Source organism: Eretmochelys imbricata, chromosome 10 (genome assembly GCF_965152235.1).
Source record: "Eretmochelys imbricata isolate rEreImb1 chromosome 10, rEreImb1.hap1, whole genome shotgun sequence".
Taxonomy (NCBI): Eukaryota; Metazoa; Chordata; order Testudines; family Cheloniidae; genus Eretmochelys; species Eretmochelys imbricata.
Genome location: NC_135581.1, coordinates 545,143 through 566,606, shown reverse-complemented (window position 1 = coordinate 566,606; position 21,464 = coordinate 545,143). Strand labels below are relative to the sequence as shown.

General features: G+C 49.9%; 1 protein-coding gene across 2 annotated transcripts in view; it reads left to right on the top strand.

The window, feature by feature from the left end:
* Positions 1-1,892: 1,892 nt before the first annotated feature.
* IL21R (interleukin 21 receptor) overlaps positions 1,893-21,464 on the top strand; it is a 43,915-nt gene continuing 24,343 nt past the window's right edge. Inside the window, exons 1-2 of one of the 2 annotated variants that reach the window (XM_077828012.1) lie at positions 1,893-2,093; positions 19,744-19,818. In XM_077828012.1, the coding sequence (XP_077684138.1) occupies positions 19,764-19,818 (55 nt within the window). In that variant the 5' untranslated portion in view covers positions 1,893-2,093; positions 19,744-19,763. Of the gene's footprint in view, positions 2,094-12,999; positions 13,139-19,743; positions 19,819-21,464 lie in introns of those variants that run through there. The other variant, XM_077828011.1, reaches the window with a different exon arrangement.

Genomic DNA, 21,464 nt, shown 5'->3' with positions numbered 1-21,464 from the left:
TGGAGAAAGACTTTTAAGGCTTTGACATAACTGTTCATCACATTTGCAGACAGAATGAAAGGCTGTCCAGTATCCACTCAAAGGATCTAAACTTACATTTTCAGTTGTATTCAGCTATGCTACCAGTTGGCTAATGTAACACCTCCAGACTGAGTGCTGGTTCTTCAACTAGGTCCTAAACAGCTTTTGGCCTTTCTAGCTCACATCCTCATATTTGACATTTACAAAGCGGAAGCCTGGTCCTCTTCATATCATTTGGTTGCCTCTGACTATGCAATCCTCCAACAACCTAGAGACGATGCCAAATTTTAACCAGTCAGTCTTCAATCCCTGTTCAATTAGACTCCAAGCCAACCTCCAGTTTCGATGTCACCTACACTGAACTGGAGATGTGCAATCACTCCAAGAAGAACAACAGTTACTAATCTTTCTATAACTGTTGTTCTTCGAGAAGAGTTGCACATGTCCATTCCATGATTCGCTCTCCTTCCCCACTCTATCAGTGTTTATCTGGGAGGAAGGAACTGAGGGAGATCGGGGCAGCTCCCCCCTTTTATGCCTACGTGCAGTGCACAAAGTAGTGGGGTGCCTTTGCCCCACGCTGATAGGTACCGCTAAAGGAAAAACTCACCAACAACTGTGCACACATCTCAAAGAATAATAGTTACGGAAAGGTTAGTAACTGGTTTTTGGTGGTAAGAAGCAATTCCAGGAGACATAGCTAGCAGTGATAATGGGCAGCAAATCCAATATCTGCTTGCAACATGATACCGGCAGAGTGGGCATCCACAGTGCTGTTATCCTAGACCTAGACGTAGGAGCAGGCTAGGTCCCATCGGTGCCAGAACAAGCAGGTCTGTGCTGATCTGCATGAGTTTAGAGCTGTGCAGGGGCAGCAGAAAGCAGCTTGTTGTTGCCACCTCCATGGGCTGAGGCAAGTACACCTGGAAATGTTCTGTGGGTTGCCGTCCTCACTTAGCATCTGAGGGGCAGTGTGAGGATGAGGGCGGGGTGAAGGCTGTGTGGGCACCAATCTAGAAATCACAAACACAAGTCGGCCTGCCTGGGTTAAGTGACACCAAGAACAGGGGCCAGTCTGAAATCAGTCACTGGGGGGGCGCTCTGGGGGAGCTTGAGGCACCAAGAGGACAACAAGGTTGAAGCAAATGAAGGAAAAAATCAGTTGAACAGCAGGGGAAAGTTTCTGATGTTGAGTCTGTAAGGCTGTGATATAGCCCCCCTGGGGAAGGGGTGGGAGCCCCATCTCTGGGGGCAAAGCTCTAGCAGACATGCTGAAGACCAGTCCTGCTCTGTGAGACTGGGCTAGGTGGGATCCAAGAGCTTTCTTCCATCCTCTGATTCAGAGTGAGTGGGCTACACAGTGCCTGGTTGTGGGCAGTGATGAGCTGCCAAAATCTGAAGAACAGGTTCCTTCACTCACTCTAGGTCTTCGGTGGCACTGAGGGACCCGCCGCTGAAGTGCAGCCAAAGACCCGGAGCGCCACCGGGTGAGTAAAAAGGGATTCTCAAGGGGAGCCTCCCCAGCCGGGCGCTCAGGCGGGCCAGACAGAACGGTCCTGCGGGCCAGATGTGGCCCACAGGCTGGAGTTTGCCCAACCCTTTAACAACTGGTTCTAAACCGGCTTGTAAATGTAACAACCAGTTCGCGTGAAACGGTGCGAACTGTGTCCAGATCCCCACTGGTTGTGGGGAAGACTGAATTAGCCTGCATCAAAGGCGGGCGAGGTTTATCTGCTCTGAAGGAGTGGGCGTGGCCGGGATCAGGCAGCAGCATGGGTCACGTTTCACTGCCACAGGCTTCACCCACAGCAAGATCACAATGGGGCAGCAGCCGCATGTGTCAGACAGGGCAATAGGGATAACCCTGAGCCAGGCCGGGGGTTTCTGTTCCATATGGCCCTGGGGACACAATCGCTCAGTCATTCCTGTTTCTGTTCACTAGTTTGTGACATGGTGCTTTCCAAAGAGAAAATGAAAGTGTCTCCATGTGACCCCTCAGAAGCTGCTAGAGCGAGGCACTCACTGCTCTGCTGAGGTGCCACAAGTCCTCCTTTTCTTTTTGCTCTGCTAAGGTAAGTCCTCTTCCCTCTCATGTGAGATGAAGTGTAACCCCTTCCCCTGCCCCCAAGATCCTGGGGTTTCAGTCAGGGTGAATTCAGGCCTAATGCACATTCAGAAAAGAAATGCATTACCCAGGGGCTGGACCCGAACTCGCAGTGTCAAGTTGGGCACTAGGCAGAATGAGAAGGGTGGGAGGGTAGGCTGCTTGGGTTACTGGGGGGCTGGGTGGGGACACCTGCTTTACCAGTTTGAAGTTTCACTTTTAAAATGGTTTTGGATGAAGAAATGCAGGTTTGGTGCAGGGAAGGGAACAGGGCCTTGGTGACGGACACATCATGTCGGGTGGGCTCGGTGCTGTGCAGGGAACCGCCCTGTACTGTGGTCACCAAACAGGCTGCCTCGTCCATCTCTCGCTCTGGGACTGGGAGGGTTACTTTGAATGAAGCCCATGGTGCCAGGCTTGGTACCTGCAGTCCCTGCCCCAGTCCAAGCCTGGTTTTCAGGGATAAATCCAGGTTTCACTGTTTTCTGCGGCAGTTTTCCCAGCTGGCTGGAATCCTGCAGGAGCTGTTCTCCATGAGCCATGCTGGCTGCACCTCCTCTTACCATTTGGTCTATATTAACTAGTCTCCCTGCCTGGCTTTGTTGTTTTCTTGCATCTGCTTTGCTGACTAACACCTCCACATTCTGCAAGGCTCATTCATAGTTTACCTTATTTCCTGGGCTTTCAAGTGGCTTCTTCTCTTGCTGTTTCCATCCGGTGGAAGAATGCTACTCAGCTCTCAGCTGTTCTGCTGTCACTTTACCTCATTATTTTTGGTAATATGCAGATTATCTTCCTCATAAATGTAAAAAGAAAAGGAGTACTTGCGGCACCTTAGAGACTAACAAATTTATTTGAGCATAAGCTTTTGTGAGCTACAGCAGATTCATCCGATGAAGTGAGCTGTAGCTCACGAAAGCTTATGCTCAAATAAATTGGTTAGTCTCTAAGGTGCCACAAGTCCTCCTTTTCTTTTTGCGAATACAGACTAACACGGCTGCTCCTCTGAAACCTCTCATAAATGTAGAGATGGTTTGACTCCAGGGAGGCAGTGCTAGGCATGTAACATTTAGAAACATGGTGGTTGCTTAGCAGATGGTTTTATTTCCATTGTAACAGGCAGAAAATATGGAGAGCTATTGTTTTTCCATATCATGAGCTTAATAATTAGAAGCATTAATAGCAAAACACTGTAGAGCAGGAAATTGTCAAAGCCGTGATTGCACTATTTATTGTACATATTTGTGCTGGTTTTCTAATTACACACAAACAAATGCCTGTCTCCCAGTTAAGAGGCCTCTGCCAAGACTCGTAGAGCCAGCAACTCTACTAATACACGTCCAGCAATCACAGAATCATAGAATATCAGGATTGGAAGGGACCTCAGGAGGTCATCTAGTCCAACCCCCTGCTCAGAGCAGGACCAATCCCCAACTAAATCATCCCAGCCAGGGTTTGTCAAGCCTGACCTTAAAAACTTCTAAGGAAGGAGATTCTACCACCTCCCTAGGTAACACATTCCAGTGTTTCACCACCCTCCTAGTGAAAAAGTTTTTCCTAATATCCAACCTAAACCTCCCCCACTGCAACTTGAGACCATTACTCCTTGTCCTGTCCTCTTCTACCACTTAGAATATTCTAGATCCATACCCTTTGGAACCCCCTTTCAGGTAGTTGAAAGCAGCTATCAAAACCCCCCTCATGCTTCTCTTCCGCAGACTAAACAATCCCAGTTCCCTCAGCCTCTCCTCGTAAGTCATGTGTTCCTGTCCCCCAACCATTTCTGTTGCCCTCTGCTGGATGTTTTCCAATTTTTCCACATCCTTCTTCTAGTGTGGGGCCCAAAACTGGACACAGTACTCCAGATGAGGCCTCACCAATGTCAAATAAAGGGGAGCGATCACATCCCTCGATCTGCTGGCAATGCCCTTACTTATACATCCCAAAATGCCATTGGCCTTCTTGGCAACAAGAGCACACTGTTGACTCATAGCCAGCTTCTCATCCACTGTAACTTTTCTGCAGAACTGCTGCCGAGCCATTCAGTCTCTAGTCTGTAGCGGTGCATGGGATTCTTCCGTCCTAAGTGCAGGACTCTGCACTTGTCCTTGTTGAACCTCATCAGATTTCTTTTGGCCCAATCCTCCAATTTGTCTAGGGCCCTTTGTACCCTATCCCTACCCTCCAGCGTATCTACCTCTCCTCCCAATTTAGTGTCATGTGCAAACTTGCTGAGGGTGCAAATCCACACCATCCTCCAGATCATTAATGAAGATATTGAACATAACCGGCCCGAGGACCGACCCTTGGGGCACTCCACATGATACCGGCTGCCAACTAGACATGGAGCCATTGATCACAACCCGTTGAGCCCGACAATCTAGCCAACTTTCTATCCACCGTATAGTCCATTCATCCAGCCCATACTTCTTTAACTTGCTGGCAAGAATACTGTGGGAGACCGTGTCAAAAGCTTTGCCAAAGTCAAGAAACAACACGTCCACTGCTTTCCCCTCATCCACAGAGCCAGTTATCATAGAATCATAGAATCATAGAATATCAGGGTTGGAAGGGACCCCTGAAGGTCATCTAGTCCAACCCCCTGCTCGAAGCAGGACCAATTCCCAGTTAAATCATCCCAGCCAGGGCTTTGTCAAGCCTGACTTTAAAAACTTCCAAGGAACTGCCATATTGACTATTCTTTCTACACATCGGGATGGTTTGTCCCTGTAACCTCAATAAGGATTCTTTAAAATACAGCCTGCTCTCCTGGACTCCTTTCCCTGTCATGTTATTTTCCCAGGGGATCCTGCCTATCAGTTCCCTGAGGCAGTCAAAGTCTGCTTTGCTGAAGTCCAGGGTCTGTATTCTGCTGCTCTCCTTTCTTCCCTGTGTCAGGATCCTGAACTCGACCAGCTCATGGACACTGCCTCCCAGGTTCACATCCACTTTTGCTTCCCCTACTAATTCTTCCTGGTTTGTGAGCAGCAGGTCAAGAAGAGCTCTGCCCTTAGTTGGTTCCTCCAGCACTTGCACCAGGAAATTGTCCCCTTCACTTTCCAAAAACTTCCTGGATTGTCTGTGCACCGCTGTATTGCTCTCCCAGCATATATCAGGGTGATTGAAGTCTCCCATGAGAACCAGGGCCCGCGATCTAGTAACTTCCGTGAGTTGCCGGAAGAAAGCCTCGTCCACCTCATCTCCCTGATCTGGTGGTCTATAGCAGACTCCCACCACGACATCACCCTTGTTGCTCACACTTCTAAACTTAATCCAGAGACTCTCAGGTTTTTCTGAAGTTTCATACTGGAGCTCTGAGCAGCCATACTGCTCCCTTACATACAGTGCAACTCTCCCCACCTTTTCTGCCCTGCCTGTCCTTCCTGAACTGTTTATATCCATCCATGACAGTACTCCAGTCATGTGAGTTACCCCACCAAGTCTCTATTATTCCAATCACATCAAAATTCCTTGACTTTGCCAGGACTTCCAGTTCTCCCTGCTTGTTTCCCAGGCTTCGTGCATTTGTCGAGGCACTTGAGAGAACTCGCTGTTTGTCCTGCTTTCTCAGTGTGAGAAATCCCCCGAACCTCCCCTTTCCCATGGAAACAGACCCTGCAGCACGGAGGTTACAGCCCAGGGTAGTTTGAGGCTGAGGAATGTTTTCTTGTCTTGCGTCTGAGCTGCCACAAACCGATATCAGGGAAATGGCCTGACATCCCAACCCTGAGCCCTGTGCACCTTTCCCTCTGCTGACTGTGTTATTGACTATGGAAACTCTGATGCCTTTGGGGCAGAAGAGTCGGCGACACCCACAACTGAAGTGAAGAGTCTCTCTAGACTGCTGTGTGCTGTGGCGACAGTCACAGAGTAGAGCTGGAACTTTGGGCGTCACTGGACTTGCCTTGTCCAAGGCGGGCGGTATCTCTGCTGACTGTTTTGCACAGCACAGGCTGTGACAGAAATAGGGGCTCTCAGAGAAGCTGTATATTTGTCCCTGTTCCCAGCCCCTCATGGGCTTGGAGAGCGCAATGCTTTGTGTGGAATGCTACAGATAGAAACTCTGCAGCACGAGCGCGCCCCAGGCTGATCCCTGTGTTAAGATGCAATGATCCTGGCACTAACGGTCCACGCGGCACTCACTGGCAGCCTCAGGGCCCAGCTGCCTTTGTCCCCACTTCAGCATTCACAAGAGCTACTCCCAGATACGCAGCAGAGACACAACCAATGAGCCTCACCATGCCACAGAGATGCACAATACACACCAAGGGCATTTGCCATCCTCTGCCCTGGGCCTGATCCCGAAAGTTCTTTTTTCCCTGCTCTGCCCTGTCAGCAGGAAAACCCCACCATGTGAGCATTCAACAATTGCTAAAAAACAAAATACACACAACTGTTCAGACAGCCCCTCCTCACCCTGCCCCGCCCCAGCCACCAGCCACAACCCACCACTATCCGAACCCGCTAACCAACGCCACCCCCTCCCTGCCCTGCCCCAGGTACCAGCAACAGCCCACCACGATCCCAACCCACTAACCAACCCTGCCCCCACCCTGCCCTGCCCCAGCCACCAGCCACAACCCACCACTATCCGAACCCACTAACCAACCCTGCCCCCACCCTGCCCCGCCCCAGCCACCAGCCACAACCCACCACTATCCGAACCCGCTAACCAACGTCGCCCCCTCCCTGCCCTGCCCCAGGTACCAGCAACAGCCCACCACGATCCCAACCCACTAACCAACCCTGCCCCCACCCTGCCCTGCCCCAGCCACCAGCCACAACCCACCACTATCCGAACCCACTAACCAACCCTGCCCCCACCCTGCCCCACCCCAGCCACCAGCCACAACCCACCACTATCCGAACCCGCTAACCAACGTCGCCCCCTCCCTGCCCTGCCCCAGGTACCAGCAACAGCCCACCATGATCCCAACCCACTAACCAACCCTGCCCCCACCCTGCCCTGCCCCAGCCACCAGCCACAACCCACCACTATCCGAACCCACTAACCAACCCTGCCCCCACCCTGCCCCGCCCCAGCCACCAGCCACAACCCACCACTATCCGAACCCGCTAACCAACCCTGCCCCCACCCTGCCCTGCCCCAGCCACCAGCCACAACCCACCACGATCCCAACCCACTAACCAACCCTGCCCCCACCCTGCCCCGCCCCAGCCACCAGCCACAACCCACCACTATCCGAACCCACTAACCAACCCCGCCCCTGCCCTGCCCTGCCCTGCCCCGCCCCAGCCACAACCCACCACGATCCCAACCCACTAACCAACCCCGTCCCTACCCTGCCCCAGCCACCAGCAACAGCCCACCACTATCCCAATCCACTAACCAACCCCGCCCCCACCCTGCCCCGCCCTGCCCCAGCCACAACCCACCACGATCCCAACCCACGAACGAGCCCCGCCCCACCCTGCCCTGCCCCGCCCCAGCCACCAGCAACAACCCACCACTATCCGAACCCACTAACCAACCCCGCCCCCACCCTGCCCTATCCCAGCCACCAGCAACAGCCCACCACTATCCAAACCCGCTAACCAACCCCGCCCACACCCTGCCCTGCCCTAGCCACAACCCACCACTATCTGAACCCACAAACCAACCCCGCCCCCACCCTGCCCTGCCCCAGCCACAACCCACCACGATCCCAACCCGCTAACTCTTCACCCATCCCAGTACCTACCACCCCATTCTTCTCACATGCCAATCACTATCCCAGCCCTGCCCATACCCCATCCCCATAATTACCCTATCTTTCTCTACCCCATTCCTATAACTACATCCCTGCCCCACCCAACAAGTACCATGTGGCTACAGTGCAAGCCGGTGGAGGGAGGGCGATCAGCGGCTAAAGGGAAGAAATCAGTTCACATGCTTACAGTGGGAGTGATGGGGACCATCAAAGCTGGTCAAAAATTGTCTGCCAGTGGCTTCAAGTCAGCAAATTTTGCTTAAAACGTTTAGCAAGATCATAGGGCTGCATTACAAGTAAGGGAGAAAGGGGGTTGATTAGATAGGGGGCACATGCTCTGCTGTCCTTGCACTGCTGGGACCTGCCAGTCCCCTGCCCCCCCAGAACTGAATCACAGTGCTCAAGATTCATAGAGTTTAAGGCAAGAAGGGACCATTAGCTCACCTAGTCTGACCTCCTGCATACACAAGCCATTAAATGTCACCCAGTTCCCTTGTACTGAGCCCAGTAACTTGTGCTTGGCTAAAGCATCTCTTCCAGAAAGGCTTCCAGTCTGGATCTGAAACCCTCAGGAGATGGAGAATACACCACTTCCCTTGGTAGCTTGTTTCAGTGGTTAATCACCCTTGCTTGCAAATCATCATGCCTAATTTCTCTTTTCAATTTGTGTAACTTCAACTTCCAGCAATTGGGGGGTTTTATTCCTTTTTCTGCTAGATTAAAGCGTCCTTAGTGCTCGGTATTTTCTCCCCATGAAGGTATTTATAGGGTGTAAGCAAGTCAATCTTCGGTCATCTTTCTGATATGCTAAACAGCTCTCACTGTCAGGCATTTTCCCCATGCCTTGAATCATTTTGTGACTCTTTTCTGCATCCTCTCCAGCTTTTCACCATCCCTTTCAAAATGTGGACAGCAGAACTGTACACGGTATCAGTCTCATCATACCGAGATAAAATCACCTCCCTACTCATACCCATACTCTGGTTATACATCCAGGGAGAACATTAGTCCTTTGTGCCACAGTATCACGCTGGGAGCTCATTTTGAGTTGTTTGTCCATTGTGACCTCGAAATCCAGAGGTGAAAGTAAGCTGGTACCGTACGGTACGGCGTACTGGTAAGAAAGTGGCTGCTGGCACACAGCCAACCATACCGGCAGGGCCGCTGATGGGGGGGTGCAAAAGGGGCAGCTGCCCCAGGGCCTGGAGATTTAAAAGGGCCCGGGACTCCCAGCAGCGGCTGGAGCCCCTGGCCCTTTAAATTGCAGCCAGAGCCCCAGGGCTCCTGGCCGCCACTATCCCGGGGCTCCAGGATAGTGCCCCTACCACACCAGCGGCTGGAGCCCTGGGCCCTTTCAATCACCACTAGAGCCCCGGGCCACATGGGCTGGGCACCGCTGACGGGCTGGCTGGGGGAGTCTGGCCCCAGCCCTGCCCCCTCCGCCCAAAGCCCCGCCTCTGCCGGGGCCCCAGAGGAGCCTCCCCACCTTGCCTAGACCCTGGCCACCCTGCATACCAGTAAGTCCGTTAAGTTACTATCACCCCTGCCTAAATCATTTTAGAGTCCCTGCTTCCCAGCATACAGGCCCCCGTTCTGTAAGTACAGTCTGCATTCCTTGTCCCCAGCTGTGTAACTTTGCATATGGCTGTATTAAAACACAACAAATTTTGTCAGCGGTGATTTTATATTTACTTCCAGATCATTGATGAAAATGCTGAAAGCATTAGGCCTAGAGCTGATTCCTGCATTACACCACTAGAAACACCCCCATTAGATGATGATTCTCCATTGACAACTACTTTTGGCAATCTGTCAGATAGCCTTTAGAGTAACAGCCGTGTTAGTCTGTATTCGCAAAAAGAAAAGGAGTACTTGTGGCACCTTAGAGACTAACCAGTTTATTTGAGCATGAGCTTTCGTGAGCTACAGCTCACTTCATCAGATACATACCGTGGAAACTGCAGCAGACTTTATATATACACAGAGAATATGAAACAATACCTCCTCCCACCCCACTGTCCTGCTGGTAATAGCTTATCTAAAGTAATCGTCAGGTTAGGCCATTTCCAGCACAAATCCAGGTTTTCTCACCCTCCACCCCCTCACACAAATTCACTCTCCTGCTGGTGATAGCCCATCCAAAGTGACAACTCTTTACACAATGTGCATGATAATGAAGTTAGGCCATTTCCTGCACAAATCCAGGTTCTCTCACTCCCTCACCCCCCTCCAAAAACCCACCCCCATACACACACAGACTCACTCTCCTGCTGGTAATAGCTCGTCCAAACTGACCACTCTCCAAGTTTAAATCCAAACTTGGATTTAAACTTGGAGAGTGGTCAGTTTGGACGAGCTATTACCAGCAGGAGAGTGAGTCTGTGTGTGTATGGGGGTGGGTTTTTGGAGGGGGGTGAGGGAGTGAGAGAACCTGGATTTGTGCAGGAAATGGCCTAACTTCATTATCATGCACATTGTGTAAAGAGTTGTCACTTTGGATGGGCTATCACCAGCAGGAGAGTGAATTTGTGTGAGGGGGTGGAGGGTGAGAAAACCTGGATTTGTGCTGGAAATGGCCTAACCTGACGATTACTTTAGATAAGCTATTACCAGCAGGACAGTGGGGTGGGAGGAGGTATTGTTTCATATTCTCTGTGTATATATAAAGTCTGCTGCAGTTTCCACGGTATGTATCTGATGAAGTGAGCTGTAGCTCACGAAAGCTCATGCTCAAATAAACTGGTTAGTCTCTAAGGTGCCACAAGTACTCCTTTTCTTTTTGTCAGATAGCCAGTTCTTAAACCATGTAACATGTGCTATATTGTTTCCCTAAAACCCAATGGACTGGCATTAATTATTTATATATCCTTTAATTCTTTATCAGTTGAACCTCATATTAGCTTTTCCATTCATTTATCCAGGATTGACATCAGGCCACCTGGCCTATAATCATCCAGCTCATCTCACTTCCCTTTTTGAATTTTGGCATAGCTTTAGCATTCTTCCAGTCTTCTGGAATTTCCTTGGGAACCTAAGATTTATTAAAAATTAACAGCACAAGTCAGAGATCTCAGCCAGCTGCTTCTTTCCAAACACAGAACAGAAATATTATTGACCACGTCTGCATCATTATTAACAATTTCACCATCTCCATCTAGTCATGGGTTGATACCATTGCTACTGATCCCAGTATATTTTAACAGCTTCTTCTTATCCTTAGCCCCACAAGCCAGGGATTTTTTCTGATGTCTTTAGCTTCCCTTATCAATTTTTGAGCACCCACCAGGCACCACAAGGGACCTCTTCTCCACTCCTCCCCTGTTCTCCTCAGCCCCGCCCTTTCTGTGTCTCCAAACCCTTCCCTTTTCCTTCCATTTAGCTAACCCCCTCCTAACTAAATGCATCCCCTACCCCCAAAATTTGGCACTAACTTGATGTTTGCCACACGCACTGTTCCCTCTGCCAGTGTGTTACAGCCCTGCCACTTCCTTGGGTCGGTCAGTTCTTCAGGGCAGAGACTGCCTGCTACTTGGTGTTGTGCAGCACGTGGTACAACGAGCCCACGCCATGCCGGGGCTCCTAGGTGCTGCACTAACAGAACGGGACTCATGTACAGCTGCCGGGCTGTCCAGGCCTCTGCACTTCTGCCCAGGCTCTGGGCGCCAGCGCAAGGGGCAGGGAGTGCCCCAGTGAGTCCCACGCTCAGGCCTGGAGTGGGACCCAAGGGCAGAGCAGCGGGCTTGGCAGCCATCTCCCACCACGGCTTCACACAGACAACCCTTACAGTCACCCAAAGCACCTGTCCCCGGTGAGCTGAGCTGATAAGAGGATCTGAGTTGATGGGCAGTGAGGGGGCTGAACTGATGGGGGACTGGGTGGGGGTATAATTCATTGCTGGGCAGGGGACAGGCAGATGTGGGGTGAGAGCTCCTGCTGCGAGGCCAGAATCCCCTGGCCCATTGAATATGAGAGAGTGGGCAGTGCTGATTGTCACCGTACACAGGGGTGGGCAGGGGGAATGCAACAACCACTGGTCAGACCAAAAAACTCACTAGAGGCTTTACAAATCTCATGATCTGGGGGGTCTCACTCATGATTTTTGATATGCTTGATATTGACAATACTGCAGGGGAGCCTGTCCCTGGGATCCCCCAGCTCCCAACACCCGCCATGCTCCTGACTGTATCCCACCACCCCAATACACACACCCAGGATCCAAGACACCTCGCAACACCCTCTGGCTGCCCCAGCTCTCCTCACACCTTCCTGTCCTCAAACAACCTCCCTCCCTCACAGCCTGCCTTAACTCTCTCCAATACCCTGATCCCTCTGGATTTTCCAGGCCCGCTCAAGCTGTCCTTGGCTCTGCTCACCCTCTCCCGCAAGGCTGCTTCTGCGGGTGTGAGGAATAGGCTCCTATCTCCCCATGTCTGCCCCTCAGCTCAGGGCACCCTGCGGGGGAATGGCCCATCTGTCGTCATGCTCCTCTGCACAAAGAAGCTCTGCCCAGGCCTTGGAATCTTCAGCCTGCCTCACTGGCTACTGCCAAGCCACGGACAGGCAGAGTCAAGGCACGGCATCTCCCTGTGTGGCCAGGCTCCAGCGTGCATTCTCTGCCCTGCCTGCACGAACCCATTGCCCTTCAGTCTGAGGCATTTCACCTCCTGCTGCTGAGTCTGTCAGGGATTTCCTGCTGTTCTGCTGCCAGCAGCCCAGCAGGTGCAGCCAGAGGCACTGAGCAGAGCTGCGCTTGGCTGCAGATGGGCCCCTGCCTCTGACATGCCAGCATAGTGGTTAGCCGTGCATGACTGTGGAATTAATTACAATTAACACTTCAAGTCTAAGGGCCCAGGGCTGATGCTTCTGCACTGCAGGTCTCTGAATCCACCATCCCCACAAAATCCCTTTAAATGACCTTTTAAAGTGTGGGTTTGCACCACTTCTCCCACCATTTTCTCACATGTGAGCGTTAGAGAGCAGAGAAATACAGCCCGGAGCACTGTGTGGGTGTCGGAGGCATGAATTCATTGCGTTAATGTACTCACCACATCCTTCATTCTGCACAGTAATACTGATACAGAGCTGACGTCAGCCACCGTATATCACTGTACATTCCAATACATTACTGCTCTGTATTGCTCAGGAGCAGATTTTTAGTTTTCACTCATTCGGTGCTGATGAACTCCACCTGCTTGTCATAGCCTTTGCTTTCAGTGTCTGCAATGACAGTAACATGTTAACCAGGCAAGTGCCCTATGGATTTTTGGGAGGCTGAAATGGACATCTGAAAGGATGAGGCAAGGTAATATCAGTGATTCTACCAATCCCCATAGAGGTTTGTTGCCAGCTTGAAGCAGTTTGTTAATGCCTCTATTGATAAATTTGAATACATTTAAAATCTTTCCTATAGACGATACTGTACTTGCCCCTCTGGTGACATCCACATTGACTTTCATTGCACAGAATAAGGATTATTTTGCTTCCGTTCTGATTTACCTGTTGCTTTAACCCTATGGTCAGATGTTTTTTGATTATTGCTGTGTACAGTAGCTGTCAAGCTCAATGCTCAGGGAAGAGCACTTACTGTGCATTTCACTGAATTAATTTTAACCTCTGTAGACCTTCTGGTCTCTTTCCTTTGTTTTGCTGTACTAAGAAATTATTTTCTGTGTTTGGAAATTTTATATTTTATCTTTATTTCATGTTAGTTTTTATAACTGAGTTCTTAGACTTTTTGGAGAATGTTTATATAAATATATACATATACAATTCATGTAACCATTTACAAACACAGAGTTAGACTAGGTAGACCCAGGCCCTCAGGCTGCTCCATATCTCCAGATGCTTAGCACTATGTGTCTTTGAATATGCCATGTTGGTACAGGCTCCATCTCTCACACTGTAGTTTATTACAATTTTTAGCACTGCTTTCACACTTATATATAAATTACTAAGTCAATACCAGACATCTTTATTTAGTACAGTGCTTTTCATACAACCTGTCTCTTAAACTGCTGTACAGAGGTTAAAAGAATTGTGCTTAGCAATTCTATAGCGCTTGACATATGAGCATTCATGAATTGAGAACTGTGTCCAGTTCTGGTGCCCACAATTCAAGACGGATGTTGAAGAAGGTTCAGAGAAGAGTCATGAGAATGATTAAAAGATTAGAAAACAGGCCTTTAAGTGATAGACTCAAAGAGGTCAATCTATTTAACTTAACAAATATTTGATAATGGGCTCTTCAATCTAGCAGAGAAAGGTCTAACATGATCCAATATCTGGACAAATTCAGACTGGAAATAAGGTGTACATTTTTAACAGTGAAAGTAATTATTCATTGGAGCAATTTACCAGGGGTTGTGGATTCTCCATCACTGACAATTTTTAAATCAGGAGTGGATGTTTCTCTAATTATCTGCTCTAGGAATTATTTTGGGGCAGTTCTCTGGCCTGTGCTATACAGGAGGTCAGATCAGATCACAATGGTCCCGCCTGGCCTTGGAATGCATGAATCTACGAGCCTCCCAAATCGCCTGGGAGCTCAGTATGTATCTTTGTCCTCTTTTTACAGACAGGCAAATTGAGCCACAGAGAAGTGATATGACTTGTCTGAGGTTACACAGTGACTCCATGGCAGATTTGAGAATAGAGCCCAGGGCTCCCAGCCCGTTGCTCATTGCTCCACACCATGTGAACTTTCCAAATTAGTAACAGAGGTGAACCAACAGGGGTAGGAAAAGGGGGAGATGTGTTTTCTGATTAAAAATCATGTGGAAAGTCAATGAGGCAAAGAAGGGGGTCGTCTTCATCATACCCAGGGACTTAGGGCCTCAGCAGGCCTTGGGAATGGAAAAGGCCCTCGGCTGCATCTTGTGCGGGTTCAGGCGATGTGCTCATCCAGCCGCAAAGGGCCATAACGAGACCTGCTGCTCCTTTCCCTTGCTATTCTGCTCTTGCATGTGTGTCTCAGCACAGAACCCAGAGCAGAAGCAGAAGGATCTAGGGAATAGGTGCTGGCATTCACTGGCACACTTGCCCTGACTCTCTCAGAGCAGCAGTCCCCCCTCCCTTACCATCCCATGTCAGAAAATTGGTGGGAGAAGGAGAGAAGGTTTTGGGTGCCAAGGAGAGAGAGATCTGGGGGGCCCTGGCAAGAGCAAGAGGTTGAACAATAGAGAACACGGGACATGAAAGAAAGAACGAAGTCTGAGAGGAAAGAGGGTGCTTCCCAAAGAGAGAACGAGAAACGCCAGGGAACAGAGAAAACATGAAAGAGAACGACGCAATGGAGAGATGGGATGATCACTTGACAGGATTATCTGGGGGTATCTCACTTAATCGTTTCCCTGCCAATGCAGGGAACCTTAGGCACTGGTGCACCTCAGTCCCTCCTGTTCTCTGTCTGTGGCACATCCTCGTCTCCAGTATACCTTGGTCTAATTCCAGTTGTTGGGTTAATGTGGAGGTGCTGGGTGGTTTTAGTGGCCTGGGATATACAGGAGGTCAGACTACATGATATGGTGATCCTTCCTGGCCTTAGACTCTGACTCTAAGAGCCAAGGGGGAGAAGCAGCGAGAGACATACACCACGCTGGGATTAGGTAAATGCATTGAGTGCATTAATCTGCCTACATTCTATTGCATCTCTTAGACAAAGACCTATATCCCGTGTTTGGGGAATGCTATGTAACTGCAACAGGAATAGTGCAGGGGCCTCAGATTCACTCCTTGCAGGAGTCATGTTCTTAATGAAAGAGATCATAAAAGCTAGAGGTGGAATTAAGTCCCATCCAGCCTACCCCACAAGTCAATTCATGAGTATTCCCCTTGTGCTAATATTTTGCCCAGTCTAGTTTTAAATATCTCAGGTGAGATGGTTTCGACCCATTCTCTTAGGAGATAATCCCAAAGCCTAACAGATATCAATGCTGAGATATTTTTTCTGATATTCAGACTGAATTTTCCGTTTCTTAATTTCACCCCATCACTCTTAGTTCCACCCACTGTACTCCCTAAATGATTCTTCTTTTTCCTTGGTGTTAACCCCTCTCAAATATTTGTGTGGCAGCTTGTAATCTTGTCCCCACATATCCATCTCTTAGCCAAGCTAGAGGAGTGTAGCACTTTTGACTCTTGTTCTTGTGTCAGGCCCTCCAGCTTCTTGATCTTTTCTATGCTTTTCTCTGAATGGTCTCTGAGCAGGGGAGAAGCATAGGAGAAGGTTCTTGAGCAAGTGATAGCCAGATGGTTTGGAGGAGTACACATGTAGCTTGTATTGGCTGAGCAGATGTAGTGGAAAGGGGAGAAGTCCATTAGGGTCTGCTGGAGCAAATCTACCAATGGTTTTAGGAGAGCAGTTTTGAAGTGAATGCTGAAACGAACAAGGAGTCAGCAGAGCTTCTTGAAAGTGATGGTGATGTAAGTCTTGCTTCTTTGTGCATATGAGAAGGCAGGAAGCAGCATTCCGTGCATGCCCAAGATCTAGGACAGTGGGAGGCCATAGCAAGTGAGCTGTAACAGTCAAGGGGAGTGGAGCCAAAAGCCTGGGTGAGAATTTCAGCAGAGGTGGAATCCAGGCAGTGGTTTGCATGGGGAATGATACCAAGATCGCAAAGAAACCTAGGGCATGTAGAGGAAAAAGGGGAGCTCAGGATGAAAGAAGACAGGAAGGTTGCAGGCACTGAAGACAAACTGGAGTTCTGAGAAGGAGACAACAGAGAGAGAGTGATCCTTGAGGAGAAGTACTGTCCCAAGAGAAGCACTTTTGTGTCTGAGACACAGTGGGAGGAAGTTGAGGCAAAGCAAGTTTATTTGGTCAAGAAGAACAGCCAGTGGGAGGCAGAGTGGGGCCTTCGGTGTAGTGTGAGATGTGTGCCACTTGAATATTCCTAGCACAGCGGTAGTAGTAAAGGCAAGGATATGATACACAAAAGGTAGAAGGCAGCTAGTTACTAGAGCAGGGGCGGGCAAACTTTTTGGCCTGAGGGCCACATCAGGGTTCCGAAACTATATGGAGGGCCGGATAGGGAAGGTTGTGCCTCCCCAAAGAGCCTGGCCCCCGCCCCCATCCGCCCCCTCCCACTTCCCGCCCCCCTCAGAACCTCCCACCCATCCAACCCCCCCCCGCTCCTTGTCCCCTGACTGCCCCCTCCTGGGACCCCCCACTCCTACCTGCCCCACCGGGACCCCCACCCCCTATCCAATGCCCCCTGTTCCCTGTCCTCTGACTGCCCCGACTCCTATTCACAGCCCACAGCCCCTGCTCCCTGTCCCCTGACTGCCCCCAGGACCCCCTATCAAACCCCCTACCCCCTTACCATGCCACTCAGAGCAGCAGGACTGGCAGAGCAGCAGGATCAGAGCCAGCCACACTGCCCAGCAGGAGCTTGCAGCCCCTCCACCTAGAGCACTGGCAGCGTGGCGAGCTGAGGCTGCGGGGGAGGAGGGACAGCAGGGGAGGGGCCGGGGGCTAGCCTCCCTGGCCAGGAGCTCAAGGGCCGAGCAGGACGGTCCCATGGGCTGGATGTGGCCCGTGGGCCGTAGTTGGCCCACCTCTGTACTAGAGAGACCAGCACAGTTATGGAGGCAGGTCTGGGAAGGTGGCTTGGTGTCAAAGGGTGCGTTGGGGTCCAGGAGAAAGAGAAACAAAAGGAGCCTTCGTGATCAGAGAGGAGGAGCTTGTTCATCACATGGCCAGCGGAGAGCAGTTTCCATGCTCTGGAAACAGGCCAGGACACTGCTGTGAGAGCTGTGACTGGAGAGATGAGAGAAGGCGGCTTTTTCAGGGGCTTTGTTGAGAGCGGGAAGATTGGCAGTGAGAGGGTGGAGAAGGGGAAGTCAGGAGCTGAGGGAAGGTGTAAGAAGGAGGTTGACAGTGGCCCAAGTTTTAGAGAACTGGAGAAAGTTCCAGAGGAAAGAAAGGTAGTTACAGTTATGTAAGGAGGCATCATGTCCAAGGGGTTCAAGGAAGAAAGGGAGTTTTTTTAAAGGACTGGATGACACAAGAAGATTCAGGTGCAAAAAAAGAGAGGAGAGAGGGGAGAAGAGGACGGTGGGAATGTTACCCTGGAGTCAGATATTAATGGATGTTAAGAAGGGACCGCTACAGCCATCTCGTCTGACTCCCTGCACAGCTCAGCACAGACAGTCACCCACTGATCTCTGCTCAGGCCCTGTAACTTATGGTTGAACAAGAACATATTTTATTGACAGAAAAAAAGTAAAATGCTTACACCTGGAGGCCAGGGTGACAGTGACATGTTGGGCTTGTATCCTACTACCATATTACTAGCTGGGATGTGGAGCTGCACATGAGAAAGACATTTCTCCTGCCTTCCGAACTCGCCTGCTAACAGTTCAGCTATGAGCATGACTTGATTATCTCACCCTGGTGCCACGGTTCAGTGAGAGTCCGTCTCTGAACTAGCTCAGGAGCCAAAGGGGCTTTTCGCTGGTTGCTAAAATTATTTTGGTTTCATTATTTGAGTAAACCTGGAAAGTTTTTAAACAACAAAAATATTCCCTGGGTTAGAAGAGCTTAGTTGGTGTCCTCATCACTGCGTGATCATGTGGTGCATGTGCTTCCGGAGACTGGGGACCGCTGAGCATGGAGGGACACACAGGGATTCTTTGAGCGCTGAGCTGACCTTTGTTCAGGGCCATGGGGAAGGCATGCTGCAGCAGCTTCATGCCCTGCACCCTTAGGCTTCACTCCTAGCATTCTTCCTACAGGTGCCACTTTGAGCCTGGGTGGCCAAAGTGTGACCCAGCCCAGCTGCCTGAGCCTGCCCCTCTCTAGCCAGCAGAGTCCACAAGTCCTACCTTCTGTTGCCTCGGTTTGGCATTTGTCACACTTTCATGACATCCGTGACAGTGTTGCAATATTGTAATGCAATGTGTTGTCTTTGCCTCCCAACATAATCTGACAACGCTGGGTAAGAGCATCCTTCCATTGTAATGCAAGCTAGCTTCCTCTGCAAAAGCCACGTGCCCCTGGGACCTAAAACCTCCTGGTATACGACTCTCCCTGTTCCTTTTGTGGACCACTGGCCCCTTTTGGGATGGCAGTGTTATGCAGAGGGTGAATCTGCAGTGGGTATTGATGATGGGGAGTTCCAGCCCAAACCCTGCAAGGATTTTATTTTTCACTCTTTCAATGTATACCTCTGTACTGGCATAAAAATAAATGTTAGCCATTCTGCAAACTCAAGCTTGGACTGTGTGTGCCACGAGTCCCCCGGGGGTTGGTTTCAGAGCAAGAGCCTTTGCCTTTCATGGCTCAGCAGAACAGTGACTTATCAGTGTCACTAGATCCAAAGATCTGATCAACCTCCTTGTTCCTTGCACTCAAAAGATTTTCGTATAAATGCTCTTCAGCCAATGGTGTCAGAACAGCCTTTCCTTAAATGAATGAGTGTGTTACCAATGTTCTGTGATGCAGGAGAGATAGGCTTTGCTTTCCTTCTTTATTATGTTCCATGAAGACAGTTCTCCTGTCCTATGCCCAGGGCCACAGCCCCACATGCTTTCCTGGGGGGTCATTAACAAGATGCTAGTGTTTGTTTAAACAAAGGAGGAGGCTTTTAGGGAGACCAGATCCACTTTCTCCATAGCTGATGTCTGTCTGCTGTGTTTCTATAGGGCCTAGCACCAGAATCTACACAGCTGCAAGCACCCACATTAGTTCCAGCAATGTTTGTTGCTCGCTGTTGCGTAGCATTTCTAACCATAGGCACCCAGCAGTGAGCAAGGACTCTCGTTTAGCCTGCGGGCATGTGCTGTAATCTGTTTACTTACTGAACTACAATACAGGGCTGGGTGATGCTCCCTGACATCTGTCTCTCACGCACACACACACGCACACATGACTTGGTGGCGGGGCTGAGCTCATGTTTTGTTTTTCAGGACGGTCAACTGGGATCAACATGAGGAACAAATTCCAGCTGCAGGCAATTCCCTTCTTCCTTTTACTTCAGCACAGTAAGTTCCCAGGTTTCTGTCCCAGTTTTTCAAATGCAGAATTCTTTGGTCTAATGTTCTGCAGCTGCCTCACACACCCAAGGTTAGTTTGGGAGGATCACAGTGGCGGAATGATTCTAATATACTATTCAGCACTTACGTAATCTTTACTGATGATTGTTTGTGCTGTGGCAGGGCTTAAGGGCCTCAGTCAGGGATCAGGCCCCACTCTCGGTGCTAGGCGCTGTACATACACATAGCATAGAGACAGTCCCTGCCCTAGGAGCTTCCAGTCTAAGTATGAGACAATAGATAACAATAATACTGTTCTCATCCCAATTTTACAAAAGGGGAAACTGAAGTGGGACAGCAACTTGTTTGAGACCACAAACTAAGCTGGTACCAGAGCCAGGATGAGAACTCAGGAGTTCCTAGTTCTCAGTCCTGGGCCCAGGCTGCTCGACTATGCTGCTGCATCCTATGGTCTGATGGTTAGCCCCCTGCCCACCTGATCCCAGCTGGGTGATCCAAGGTCTCCACCCAGCTATAGGCTAATTATTAGAGATTATAAATTCTCCTTCCTGATGGGTGTTGTGAGGATCCCCAACTGTCCTCTTTTCCAGTCAATGCCCCCCACTTCTTTTTGGAGTCTTGCATACCACTGCAGATTGGCACCCTTAGGCTGCTCCTGGACAGCATATTTTAACCTGATGGGAGAAAACAACAGACTAAAGAAAGGGAAGCAGTGGAGCAAAGTCAGGGGAAAACCTTAGGTTTTCTTTCCCTTTGAGCTGCTTCTTCTCAGGCAGAATCTCCAGCCTCAACTGGACACATAAGTCAGTGCAATGTTGCCCTAAAATAAGCGCATTATCCTTGTGGGGGGGGATTGCATTTGATATGAAGGTGGCTGGACATGGTGGGCATTTCTGGCTGATCTGATAAGTGGATAAACCACAGTGCAGCTTGCTGCATTCTCTGTCAGTTAGCTCTGGGCAGGCAGCTTTCACTTCAGCCACACTCTGAACACTAAATAAAACTGAATCTTGTGGCTGTTTTGAATGTTGGCTTAGGTCTTTCACACACTGCAGCTTCACAAACAACTGCCTGGATGATAAAGTGCACACAGCCACAGAGATGCAGCTAAGAAGTGCAAGGGAGAAGGGAGCACAGCTCCTGGGGGGAGGGGAGGGGAGGGGAAGTACACATCTGTGCTTTTTTTAACATCAAGCACTAGCTTCACCGTCAGCAAAGCTAAAATGCAGGATCCTTCCTCTCTCCCCAGAGGAACAAGCAGTGAAAGAAGCAGACCTTCTGGCTGGTGTAGTACTGACAAGACTTAGGAATTTTGCAGCAGCTGATTTAAAAATTTTATTAAAGCTAATGTTAAAATTATATAAGACACAGGTCAAGGAAAATAACAGAAAGTCTGTACATCTGTCTGTAGCGCTTAGATTATCCAGAAGTACAACAGTTGGTTTAAAAGTCATATAATACATATGGGACATAATCAGCAATAACCCAAATTTAGATTAATAAATTTAAAGATACAGTTCAGATATTAATATCCAAATATTCGGGTACATCACTCATGAAAAGTTATACAGCGAGGTGGGCAAACTACGGGCCATATCCAGCCCGCGGGACCCTCCTGCCCGGCCCTTGAGCTC